Below are 13,581 nucleotides of genomic sequence, written 5' to 3' on the forward strand. Positions count from 1 at the left end.
CACGAAAGAGAATCCAACAACAGAACCTAGTCATTTTCAAAACTGCTAGCAGGTATTCTCCCATTTAAAAAATCAGTATTATAATGAGAAGAGGTAAAATCTTTGTTTTTATATTACTTGCTGGGGAAAACCACTTGGTAGTCTGAATCAAAGACCAAAAGATTTGACCATGATGACTGAAAAGCTGCCCCGGGAAATGGCTCATCCACATAACAAGCAAACTTCATTAGACAAGGTCAGGACACCATCAGTGCCCCTTTGGGTTACCTGACTTTCCTGTTGATCCCACTGACATATCTGCAGAACCTGACTCAATTCCTGCTGCTGTTGCTTCAGGTACTTGTCTAATCGCCGTCTCCTGTCTTGGAGAAGTTCAAGAAGACTGTCAATCTTCAGGCAGCTGTTTTGAGCTCCCTGAATCATCTCGGGATTCACATTAGGTCCATCACACTTGATTTTTTCTATGAAGTCAGTGAGTTGTTGACTTTTGTTTAAAAGGGCTAGAGATCGTTCTAAGAGTTCTAGAAGAAAATTAGAAAAAAGAATAGTGATATGAGCAAGGTTTTATCTAGTAATATTTGGACTCATCATATAATTTAAAATATATGTAACCTGCTATTAAAAATAAGGAATTCAAATGTGTAAACATAAAATGCCTCCAATACAACTAGTCAAACAACTTGGCCTAACAACTGCTATGGTGCCAACTGCCAAATGGTAGGATGCTGAAGTTCAGTGATGGCATAAACCAGTACAGGGGAGTGGAAAGACTTTGAGATCTGGGCACTGGTTCAGTTGGTTTTTAGTGGTGATATGCTGGTTAAGGTGCCTACTCTCCTTGTAGCACTCTACATCCTGAGGTGATTGGACTAAATCTGAGGTTTAAAGGCTAATGCCTGCAGTAACCAAACAAAAGCTCAGTGAGTATGCAGGCCAGGTACCCAGACGTCAGGGACTATGGCAAAGTGGAAAATACATGCCCAGTCTCACAGGATCTGCTGTCACCCAGTGCTGACCAACTGTGGACATGAGGGAAGACAGGGTCAGTGTTGATGGGGCTTCCAATTTCTAAAGAATTATAAACACGGATTTTTATGTGAAAGCTTCTGATTTTTAACTGTTTTGTAATTGTTTTTTTTCGGTATGCGGGCCTCTCACTGTTGCGGCCTCTCCCGTTGCGGAGCACAGGCTCCGGACGCGCAGGCTCAGCGGCCATGGCTCACGGGCCCAGCCGTTCCGCGGCACGTGGGATCTTCCCGGACTGGGGCACGAACCCGTGTGCCCTGCATCGGCAGGCGGATTCTCAACCACTGTGCCGCCAGGGAAGCCCTGTAATTGGTATTTTTTAAATTAAAAAATACTGCAGGATCAACAAAACATGGCTCTCTGGCAAATGGGCCACTGGTTTGCGCTCTCTGGAGTAGACAGCATTATTGATGTGGGCAACATCTGGTAGAAACGGGAGCTTCAGCCTGAAACCTAGAGTCTGTCATACAGAGTGAAGTAAGTCAGAAAGAGAAAGACAAATACCGTATGCTAACACATACATATGGAATCTAAGAAAAAAGAAAAATGTCATGAAGAACCTGGGGTAAGACGGGAATAAAGACACAGACCTACTAGAGAATGGACTTGAGGATATGGGGAGGGGGAAGGGTAAGCTGTGGGGAAGTGGGAGAGTGGCAGGGACATATATACACTACCAAACGTAAGGTAGATAGCTAGTGGGAAGCAGCCGCGGAGCACAGGGAGATCAGCTCCGTGCTTTGTGACCACCTAGAGGGGTGGGATAGGGAGGGTGGGGGGGAGACGCAAGAGGGAGGGGATATGGGAACATATGTATATGTATAACTGATTTGCTTTGTTATAAAGCAGAAACTAACACACCATTGTAAAGCAATTATACTCCAATACAGATGTTAAAAAAAACCCAAAAAACTGAAGGACTACCAAGGGAGAGTATAGATGGGGGAGTTGACAGTAGCACTTGGAGTATCCTCAACCTCACTTGGGGATCCACTGGATGAGCCCTTGGGAGACTATCCATTCCCCACAAGCCAGAAAATGTCACCTGTTTCCTGGATTTGTTCAGTCACATCTTAATTGCATCTCCTCTCCAATCCATTTCATCCATTCTCCATATATTAGAAAGATCATTTCTAAACACTCTCTCTCTCTCTCTCTCTCTCTCTCTCTCTCTCTCTCTCTCTCACACACACACACACACACACACACACACACACACACACACACACACACACACACACACACATACCCCAATGGCTTCCCACTGTCTTAGAATTAAGGACAGACCCCTTAACATGATTTCAGTTCTGGCATGGTTTGGTCCCTATTTTCCCTTTCAGATTGTCTGAATCTCTTTACCTCCATCCATACCTTCTTTAAATAGCTCACACATGGTATAGTCCTTGTTGCCCCAGAACTTTTTACTGCATTCTCTGCCAGGGATACCATTCTCCTCAACACATTCCTTCTCCACCTTTATTCTACTCATACTTCAGGTCTTAGTCAATTGTCAATTCCTCAAAGGACAAACCAGACTGGACCAAATCCTCCTATTACGTGTTCTCATAGCACGATGTTCCTCTCATTCACAGCTGTTATCACAGCTATAGCTCTACACTTATGCTTTGGGTTAGCTGACTAAAATCTGTCTTTGCCACTAGGCTCCAATGCAAATATGAGGACAGGGACGGTGACAGTATCCTCAGCACTAGCATAGTGACTGGCACAGGGGAGGTATTCGATAATTTTGTATAATGCTAGAATGAAATCAAATGTATTAAAAGAGGCAGAAGAATTAGAGCTTTAGTTGCTAGAGATCAGCAGTCTGCCAGAGATGTAAAAAAAGAGATGTTTGGAAGACTTGGGGTTTTGTGACGGGTAAGTGACAGAAACAGAAGCCAAGTTACCAGGTTGAGAAGTGGGAAGGCGGTGATGAAGTGAAATCAACGGGAAAGGACAATCTTTAAGACATTTGTTGTTAGAAGAAAAAAAAAGGATAGACTATCAGCAGGGTTGAAGACACTGCTTTTTATTTTTAGATGGGAGAACTATGAAGAACACCCAGAAAATAAGTATGTCACACTATTAGAAATGGACTTATCAGTGCTAAAAGCCATGCATTCTGGTTAGTAGTTCTTCTCACTGCGCTGTGGCACTCTCTTTAGCATTCTAGCATCTGACAATTAAACAACACAGCAATGACTGTTGTATTTGGGTTGATTGTCTCTTTAAACTGACACCTTTTTTTGAGAGATGAAGAGAGATTGAGATAAGGGAAGATGCTGTAAAGAGATATTTTGGGATAAAAAGGAAAGAATTTCAAACAGTTTATGCCATATGACCTAGATCTGTCCAATAAAGTATTAGATGGTGCTATCTGCTCAGAGTAAGAAAGGTGTGATTAGTTGCACTGGGCAACTTGATTGAGGATTAATAATACAAAAAAACAAACCACAAAAACAACCATATTCTTGGAAGCAGGACAGGGAATGGGATAAGTCAAGCAGAAGAAGAAAAGTCAGGGAGAGCATTCAAATTAAAGTAAATCTCTTAAAAGGAGAAGGGGAAACAAACATGAACAAGATGAGAGGGACAGAGGCAGAAGAGACCTATCTGTCTAGAAAAAATTCTTATATGGAAGGGAAAGAAATAACTTGAAAATGAGGTGAAAACAAGTTATAGAAGTCCTTGGCTATCAAACTGAAGAGTTCTGATTTGTAGAGTCTTAAATGTAATCATCAGTATAACTGATTCTCCATATGTAGGGTATACATATTTCCTTTATATGCAAGAATCTATTATGATATTGTAAACAGTTACATACATACATACATACACACACACGCACGTGTGCGCGTGCACAGACACACACACACACACAGGAAGTATGGGCAGGTGGCGGGGTTTCCACATAGTACTTCTTTTCTTCCTTTCATTAACTAGCTCTTTCACAATAGATTTTTCAAATGAAAGAGGAAAGCACAGCTTTCCATGCTCAGGGTATTGCAGACTGACAATGGGTCAGGCCAACCTGTTCTAGTCCCCACAAAATACATACAATTAGCCAAAATTTCCATTTGCAATCTTTTTCTGGTTTTCTGTTTCAACTTTTGCCAAAATGGTATAACCACCACCATGGTACCACCAGGCATGCAGCCTCCTGAGCCCAAGTTAATGTGTAAAAATGCACCCAGCCTATGGTCAGTCTGTTAGCTGCTACTACAGTGGTGCTTAAAGTGGATCAATTGTTCTCTAAGTTTCCTCTGTCAGCTTCTTATATCTTACTATATATATACATTTTTTTACTGTTTATGCTTTCCTAGCTATTTATTCCATCAGTTGATCGTACAAAGTGATGTATTTTTCCTCAGGGGTAAACTATCTAGATATATCATGAACTTCAAGAAATACAATATCTGTACAGTGCATTTATTTTAATGATTGTATTTTTCTCCTATATGCAAACCCTACTTATGACATAATACCTTGTGGTGTAAGGCTAGTAGATAGTCAATAAATTTTTGTGGTTTAACTGTTTTAATTATATCTAAAAAAATATTAAAGTATACTTTATATTAATAACTACAGTTTGTCATCAATATTAAGTATAAATAACAAACTTAAGATGGATAAATGAGGGATGTACGCAAGTCAAAGTGAATTTATAGCTGCTAAATAACCTTTCCAAATGAGTATTTTCTAAAAAGCATCAAGGTCACATTTTGACACTGGGAACATGGGTGATATTTCTTCCAAATACATTTTAAAATATTCCAAATATTACTCAGTGAGATGATATTTCTTAAACTCATTAATGGGTATTTTAAAATATACACAAACATAGAGAAAATAGTATAATAGACCCCAAAGTACCTATATCTCAGCTGCATTTAAAATATACATAGAACATCTAAGAAAAAGGAAGTAATAATATGATTATTCCTGTGAAGAAGCTTCTTAGGCGCTATGTTCATTTTAAGAAGGCCATTGGAAAACTGGAAGGTGCAATTGTGATTCTTCAGGGCTTAGAACCAATCTTCTCCTCCTTAATGTCCTTGTAGTACCTTGTTTATTGCTCATTTTGCATCTGCTACTGAGTCTTAAATTGGGATTATATACAAATAACACTCAATAAACATACTTTGAGTTGGATGTTATTCTAAACCTTGGAGATTAAGAGATTTAATAATCCTAGTCCTCCAGAGTCTCATAATCTGGTGATGAAGAACAGGGAAACAAATTATTACTACACAGTGTGCCGGGTGGTATAACAGAGGGACCCACAGAAAGAACAGAGAGAATTCACCAATCAATGTATACATGCCCCACCAAATTGTAGGCTTCCTGAGGACAAGGGCCACGTACTCTTTCAACACACATGACTCTGGTTTTCTCACCTGGCACGGGTTCAGAAAATATTGTTTAATTATGTGTTGTTGAATTGAAAGCAACCAGTCTGATAAGTAGTCTGGAAACTATGTTTGTTGGAAAAGACTTTAACTAACTAGGCATGTTCCACCCAAAGGAGAGAAGGCTAGAGAGGACACGTTAGTCTTCAACTATTTCAAGGATTGTCGCATAGTGACGGGAATGAACGTATTCTGTAACTTTCCAGAGGGTAAAACCTTCAACCCATTCATCCTGGTTCTGATCTCTGAAATGCTACCGAATAAGATAAGCAACATAGCCTTAGCATTGCTGAAGAAGAAAAAAGTATAGATTTTGACATAAATTGAAATACCGTGAATATTAGGGGTAAGTTTGATTATAGTTTTTCCAGTCATATTATTCACCTTCATTATCCTAACATTCACATTTTGTGCTACTCACTGATCAACATCTCAGACACTTAGGATAATTGCTAGCTGTAGTTATAGCTATAATTTATTTCCTTAAATTTAAAGATAATAGATATTGCTGTGATCTGAATGTGTGTCCCCCTAAAATTCATATGTTGAAATCCTAATGCTCAGTGTGATGACATTAGGAGGTGGGGCCTTTGGGAGGTGACTAGGTCATGAGGATGAAGTCCTCATGAATGGGATTAGTGTTCTTATAAAAGAGACCTCACAGAACTCCCTAACCCCTTCTGCCATGTGAGGACACAATGAGGAGTCTGCAACCCAGAAGAGCGCCCTCACTGGACCATACTGCACCCTGATCTCAGACATCCAGCCTCCAGAACGGGGAGGAATAAAATTCTGTTGTTGATAAGTCACCTAATCTGTGGTATTTTGTTAGAGCATCCTAAATGAACTAAAACAGAAATGACATCCTTAACTGAAAATCAGAGTTTTGTTCTTGAATATGTACTTCAAATCAGGTAATCTTAATTATATTCCACTGAATTAGTTGATTAATAAATTTCAAAAAGGCCATATTATGAAAACAAAGCCCTTGAAGCTACCCTTGGGCATATGAATTGGGAGCCAAATATCCTGACTAGGGTCTCCTGCAATCCCTGTGCTTCATGTATGACATAGAGGGACACAAAAATGTCATGATAAACATGCCACCAGGATGGAAGAATATTTTGTCATCACAAAAATAAACTATGCTTCCTGTCTTTGGCTAGCACTGTTATCCATCTTTCTAGATTAAGAGGAGGCCCTGTGGACTCCCCTGAAAGGCAGGGCATTGGTCCCACCATCAGCTGGATGCCAGCGCCCTGTAGCCTAAGCCCTCTAAACAAAGCAGCGTGTGCCCCATGAAAACTGGCTCACCGAGTCACAGATCCTAGTAACTGAAGGAGCCAACATTAACAACAGCATTTAAGCATTCCCCGCTTCTAGCTGCATCCCCAAATACTTATGGAAAAGTCCCTACTTCCACAACCTCCCCCTCCAGTCCCTCCAGAAAATGCTTTCATTTGACTGCCTCAGTACTGAACCTCTTCACCAGAAGCATCAGTCACTGTCAGGTTTCTGGAGATGAAATTGCTTTGTGATGATCTTGTTGGTGGCATGAAGATTGAACTGAGGCCACAGAACCCATCTCAGTGGCCTGGACTCAAGTCACTTTCCAGTCTCCTAAGAGGAATTTCACGTGCTTCTGTTTACCCACTTTGGGCCCAGCTAGATTGCTGCCGCTGTATAAAAATGGGCAGGCCAGTGCTCTAATGCTGATACTTTTCTTTTCTTTTTTTTTGCGGTACACGGGCCTCTCACCGCTGCGGCCTCTCCCGCTGCGGAGCACAGGCTCCGGATGCACAGGCCCAGCGGCCATAGCTCACGGGCTCAGCCGCTCCGCGGCATGTGGGATCCTCCCGGACCGGGGCATGAACCCGTGTCCACTGCATCGGCAGGAGGACTCTCAACCACTGCACCACCAGGGAAGCCCTAATGCTGAGACTTTTGATGCTGTTTATAACCCCTGTTAGTGATAGGTCCTACAGAACAGTTATCTAATCTGCTTTCAAGGAAAAAGATTACAGTAAACAGGTGTTCTTCCACAAATGCCTTTCTTACTGCAGTCCTGGTCCAGCCCAAATTCTGGTGGAAAAGGCCTAGCATACAAATTGTTGGTTAACAACTAGACTATCTTTACAGTTGTTTCGGGGGGAGTTGAAAATAATTTTATATAGTGTTTTATTAGATTTTTATCTGGAAAATTTCACTAATCCTTTTTTTAAAAAAAACTCCAATAGTTAAGAAAATTTCCTTATTCAGAGCTGTTATTAAAAGGGTGACCTTCATTTCCTGAACCTTAGAAGGAAGAGTCACTGAATTCAACCATTTATTCAATCAAGAAATATTTCATGAGGGGCTTCCCTCATGGCGCAGTGGTTAAAAATCCGCCTGCCAATACAAGGGACACGGGTTTGAACCCTGGTATGGGAAGATCCCACATGCCGTGGAGCAACTAAGCCCATGCACCACAACTACTGAGCCTGTGCTCTAGAGCCCATGAGCCACAACTACTGAAGCCCATATGCCTAGAGCCACCACAATGAGAAGCCCGTGCACTGCAACGAAGAGTAGCCCCTGCTTGCCGCAACTAGAGAAAGCCCACATGCAGCAATGAAGACCCAACGCAGCCAAAAAAAATAAACAAATAAAATTAATTAATTAAAACTTTATTTAAAAAAAGAAATATTTCACGAGGATCCACCAAGTACCGAGACCTCACTAGATGCTGAGGATATGTAAGGATGAACGAGATGGAAATGGCTCCTCCTCAGGAACTAAGATCTAGCAGATTGCATAAGTAAACCTCCCAGAGGCTCTTCCTCTACAGCCCCTTAGAATCATTTACAACCAGTTTCTTTCTTGCAGAATATGACCAGAAATAAAGCTTTATTTAACCTTACTTGGAACAAGTTGAGGTATACATAATCAGATAAATTAGAAATATACTGTTGGTGGCGCAGTGGTTGAGAGTCCGCCTGCCGATGCAGGGGACACGGGTTCGTGCCCCAGTCCAGGAAGATCCCACATGCCGCGGAGTGGCTGGGCCCGTGAGCCGTGGCCGCTGAGCCTGCACGTCCAGAGCCTGTGCTCCGCAACGGGAGAGGCCACAACAGTGAGAGGCCCGCATACCGCAAAAAAAAAAAAAAAAAAAAAAAAATTATATATATATATATATATATATATATATATATATATATATATATATATAGTCATGCATGAGCATTCCCATATTAACAGCTTTAAAACCTTTAAAAGCTTATGTGAGGAAGAAATAGTTCTTGCCTTTGGTATGATGTTCATGAAGCTGAAGGAGTGATTTCAAGGACTCGGCACTCTCAAACTCCTGAGTGTTCTGGAGGAAATCTTCTGTTTGGTCTATTTTAATGGCAAACTACAACAGAAATGCAGGGGAAAGACATATGAAAAACTAAAAAACACTGTGCCACTTTTAGTTATTTGTAAACATTTTTCATGAATTAATGGCCTAGCTGATTGTGTATGTGTTTGTGTGATGAGCTGTGTGTTTTTGTGAGCATGTGCTGGCTCACGTGTTTGTGTGAGGTTTTGTGTTTGCATGTAGTCAGTTTACAAAGTACTGGGATAAGAACTTTCTTCTCTTTCCTTTGCATTCTTTCCATACCTGGAAATACATTATCTACGCTGAAGTAAACCAATTTGTTTACTACTCTAATGTGTATTGAAATTTTAAACTAAAATTATTGTGTGCCATAGTACAGATACATCCAACTGTCAACATTCTAAAGCAGTTTCTCAAAGAACAACCAGAAAGTTTGTTAAAAGAAACCAACAAAAGTTTGGTTAACCAGTAACCTACATAATTATTAGTAAATTTAACTTAAGAATCCACTTGAGGTTGAAATATAGTTCATTTTCTTCTCTATAATTAGACCTAGAACTAAAAAATGTAAGTTTCAGAAAATACATAGTCTAATCCCATCTCTACACTTGATTTTAGCCCAAGTGCTGAGAAGTAATGTGTAATCCTATTTCTTATACAAAGCAAAAATACATATACTTGTACAGAAAGTGGTCCAAAAAGATACATATCAAAGGGTTACCTTTATGAGAATGAATAGGATTAGGGATAGGTGAGGGGTGGTGAACTTTTAGCTTTTAAATCTATAACTTATAATTTTGTTTGCATTTTTATCAATGATTTTATGTACTTTTATAGAAATAAAAAATGAAATTAGATGTAACAAGAATGAAAAATAGAAAATTTCTCCTCTGTTTCAAGAAAAAAAGGAAGAGCAATTTGACACCCTAAGTGTTAAGGAACATGACTGGTCTCTGTTTTTGTGTTTCTCCATAGAGGAAGTATGAAAGGGGAGATGCTTGAAGTGATGTCAAAATTCTCAGGGGAATAACCTTAGATACAAATTTTAGAAAAGGGCAAAATATACTTGGTTATGCTAGTACAGTAATATCCATAGTAGTAGACAAATAACTGGTTTGTTTTAGCACTATGGTTCAAAGGAAATTATTATCATTTATAAGAGCATTTAAATCAACACATTCACCTTTGTATCAGGTGTAGAATAAACTCATAAAGGTGAAGTATCAGTGAGAAAGACACAGAAGCCTATCACAGTGCTTTTTGCCTTTTTTCAAGTTTTATCCAAACTCTCATCTTTAGTGAGATTTAGTGATATTTAATATTTAGTGATATTTAATTTAGTGATATTTAATATTTTTATGTGACTTTGATTAACAAGATTTACTATATTTTGATTATTACGATAGCCATATAAAATTCAGTTATAAATGGCATGAAAAGATGAGAGAGCAACTGATGAGCACGTCCCCTTATGAAATGCAGAGGAGGCTTCTACCATCCTGTTAGAACCAGCAGATGGACCCCAGCCACTGTCACTTGGGGACACTGTTTCTAAATTGAAGCACAGTGTCTGAGAAGCCTGTGAGCCTGAAGCCATCTTGTATTATCGACCACGCAATAAGAAGTTATTTTGTATTTCTAAAGAAATCCTGCATGCACATAGTTCAGTAAGTGGATCCTATCTACATATCGTTTACATCTCTAATTCATTCTATTTCTAATAGTTGATTCTACAGACATTCTTTGAAGAGAAACTTCAAAGAAAAAGAATAAAACAAAACCCTGGTGGGTAGTTTGGTTCTCCCTGTAGATCATGACAAGAAGTTTTGGAGTCACTGTGTAACTTATATCTATATTTCAACTGGTTTGACACTTTTTAAAAAAACAAAGCAATAAATAAACAATGCTTTACTCAGAAAAAGCTTCCTTCAAGTTCTATTAACTTTTATCTAGGGGATATTTTCTTTTCCCTACTTCTCTTCTTTCTGCAGTTAGTACAGGATAGAAGTGGCAACAAGGGGACACTTTTCAAAGACACTATTCTTAATTTCACCCTCATTCTTTTTTTTTTGAATCACTAATGAAAATTGCTTTGGCATACACAAGGGGCAGGGAAAATCATGTAGGAGTTTTCCATCAGCTAAGTATGAAGTAGTCCACAAAATTGGAAGGAGGATAATATATGAAACTTCATCTTTTCATGAGGAATCAGAGTGCTGGGTTGACTTATACTTCCTTTTATTTCATGTAATATCTGGAAGTCATTTCTCATCATATAGAGAATCAGCTAGTATTAATGCTCCTACCCAGTGAGAAAAAATATTGGACTTAATGTTTAAAAAAAGATAACTTCCTATGCTCAAATGACCTGAATTTCAAGGGCACTAATACTTATACCCCACTTACTAAGATGAAATGAATCAGATGTATCTATAATTTGACCCCTGTAGGTGTATTTTGCTTGGTTTATTTCTTTTCAGGAAAGAAAACTGTGTGTGGAACTTTTCCCCAAGATGATCTGTGAGTTGGACTTCAGTGTTCAAATTGTGAAAAACAAACCTTGAAAGTTCCAATAAGATTTTTGCTCCTCCTTTTATCTTTTAAACGAGTTCATGATGTATGAAATTGTCTACCTCAATTTTAATGTTCTATTACTAATCTTCTTTCCTTCATTATTTTGGATTTAAGTCCTGAATTTTCAGTTTGGAAATGTCATATTTTTCAAAGCTAGTGCTTTATCGTAATGAAGCAGTGCTTTCACATCAAAATGAATGTACGGTCACTTGACAGAGAAGTTAAAAGTGAAATTTCCAATAAGTATCTTACACTAAATATAACACATCTTTTGATAATGTTCTTTGAGTCTCACATTTTGAAATTGGGTTCCTCAGAAAATCTTAGGCCCAGGACTTTTTCCTTCCCTTATATTTTAACAAGCTCAAACTATGGAAACTCAACTATATGCCTTAGGAAAGTACTCTGTCATATACTATGCTTACAAGTCAAACATTCTATGGAATATTCTGCAATTTCCTTTTCATAAGCAGTAGAAGAAATTGTATCCTCCAACTTTCAGTTAACAAGAACACGCTAGACCAGCATTTCCTAGTAATCCTATCATCAGGGGTAATTATTTGATTTAGTAATTGTATTACTATTATCTAAAGAGGGAAATGTATCAAAATGACTTATGGGTAAAAGATCCCATTATTACTTAATATTTATCAATTTTAATAACTGCACTTAGTTTTTGTTTGAAGGCCTACATTTAAAATATTAACAATTTTATGTTTTGAAAATTAAAAGTTAATTGTATATATCTTGGTTATTCTACCATTTTTTGAACTGACTACAATGTCTATTTGCAGAAAGAAAACATTTTCAGGAGTGCTCTGATGTGGAGAAGGGGAAAGTTTTTTTAAACACAAACCTCCAAGGCATTTTCAAAAAATTCAGAGGTCAACCTGAGAAGCTCCCTCCTTCTCTCAAGCATGGAGACCAGGGCTGCCCATGCTTCACCCAGAGTTTTGGCCATGGCATCATAGACCTGGCTCTGATCCTTGTTCTCTTGAGCCGTCTTGTCTGCTTCCTGCAGGAGTTCCCATACTCGGTCTTCCAAAGCCTAAGTCCAGGCAAGAAAAGGCAGAGTGTCACTCAATGTAAGAACTTGGGATCATATTTTAAACATTTGGATTTTTGAAATTATATGCACTCTAGGAAGGTCTAGAAGAGAATTTATAAACACAAACTGCTGTGCAGGCAGGTAGATCAAGCAAGCAGGAGGGAGCAATGGAGATTGTGGTGAACTGTGGAGCATGGCCAGGCTAAAGACATCCACATTTAAACATTGTTCAAACACTGTAGAGATTTATCAAAAATATACAACTACAGGGACTTCCCTGGCAGTCCAGTGGTTAAGACTCCGTGCTTCCACCACAGGGGGCATGGGTTCAATCCCTGGTTGGGGAACTAAGATCCTGCATGCCACAGCACAGCCCCCCCACCAAAAATACAACTACATACCAGTGGTACAGAATACTGTGTTGACTTCACATTTCAAAAATGGAGAACTAATTGGAATACATTTAGAAAGGAGTAATCATGAAAAAACTATTGTGAGAAATGAACACAGTAAAATTTATTATTTATTCTAAATAGTTGTTATTGTTAATATACTTGTGAAGCTTAGTGTAAATGTTATGAGTAAGTTCTTGAAAGTGAATAGTCATAATGTAAAAATTAGAATATCTGTAACCAACACTACAAATTGTTTCAACAAAATATGGAAGATGAAGGGCAACATGTGCTTCCATAATTGTCTCATTTGGGGATAGGAGAAGGATCCCACAGATCCTGTTTTGTTCTTGATATTGGCACCAAAATCAAGGCACAATTTTAAAATATAATAGACTAACAATAATATGAATAAATTCTAGAATGTCAACAGAAAAGGAAAATAAACATGTGATAATGCAAAATACAACAAACAAAAGACATAAGAACATATTTATTTGGGCACACAAAAAACCAAAACATAATGATAGGAATATGATTAAATATCAGTTAACACCTCAAAAATGGATGTTAACTTTTCAATTAAAAGATGAACACTATCAGATTAAGGGGAAAAAATTCAACTAATTTATGTTTGCTGGAGTCATAAAACTAAACTGAAAAGACGTAACATTTGAAATAAACTGAAAAGACGTAACTGAAAAGACATAACATTTGAAAATAAACTGAAAAGTCATAACATTTGAAAATAAGGAGATGAAATATATCAGGCAA

The 13,581-nt window shown here is 38.4% G+C and overlaps 1 protein-coding gene across 10 annotated transcripts in view; it reads right to left on the minus strand.

Moving 5' to 3' along the window:
* The window catches only part of CCDC141 (coiled-coil domain containing 141), a 218,812-nt gene that overhangs the window by 154,609 nt on the left and 50,622 nt on the right, over positions 1–13,581 (minus strand). For all 10 annotated transcript variants that reach the window (XM_067026390.1, XM_067026391.1, XM_059053584.2 and 7 more), the window contains 3 exons: positions 12,224–12,415; positions 8,718–8,826; positions 268–521 (listed from right to left, as the gene is read on the minus strand). In XM_067026390.1, the coding sequence (XP_066882491.1) occupies positions 268–521; positions 8,718–8,826; positions 12,224–12,415 (555 nt within the window). The remainder of the gene's footprint in view (positions 1–267; positions 522–8,717; positions 8,827–12,223; positions 12,416–13,581) is intronic.

This window comes from Kogia breviceps, chromosome 2, assembly GCF_026419965.1.
Source record: "Kogia breviceps isolate mKogBre1 chromosome 2, mKogBre1 haplotype 1, whole genome shotgun sequence".
Taxonomy (NCBI): domain Eukaryota; kingdom Metazoa; phylum Chordata; class Mammalia; order Artiodactyla; family Physeteridae; genus Kogia; species Kogia breviceps.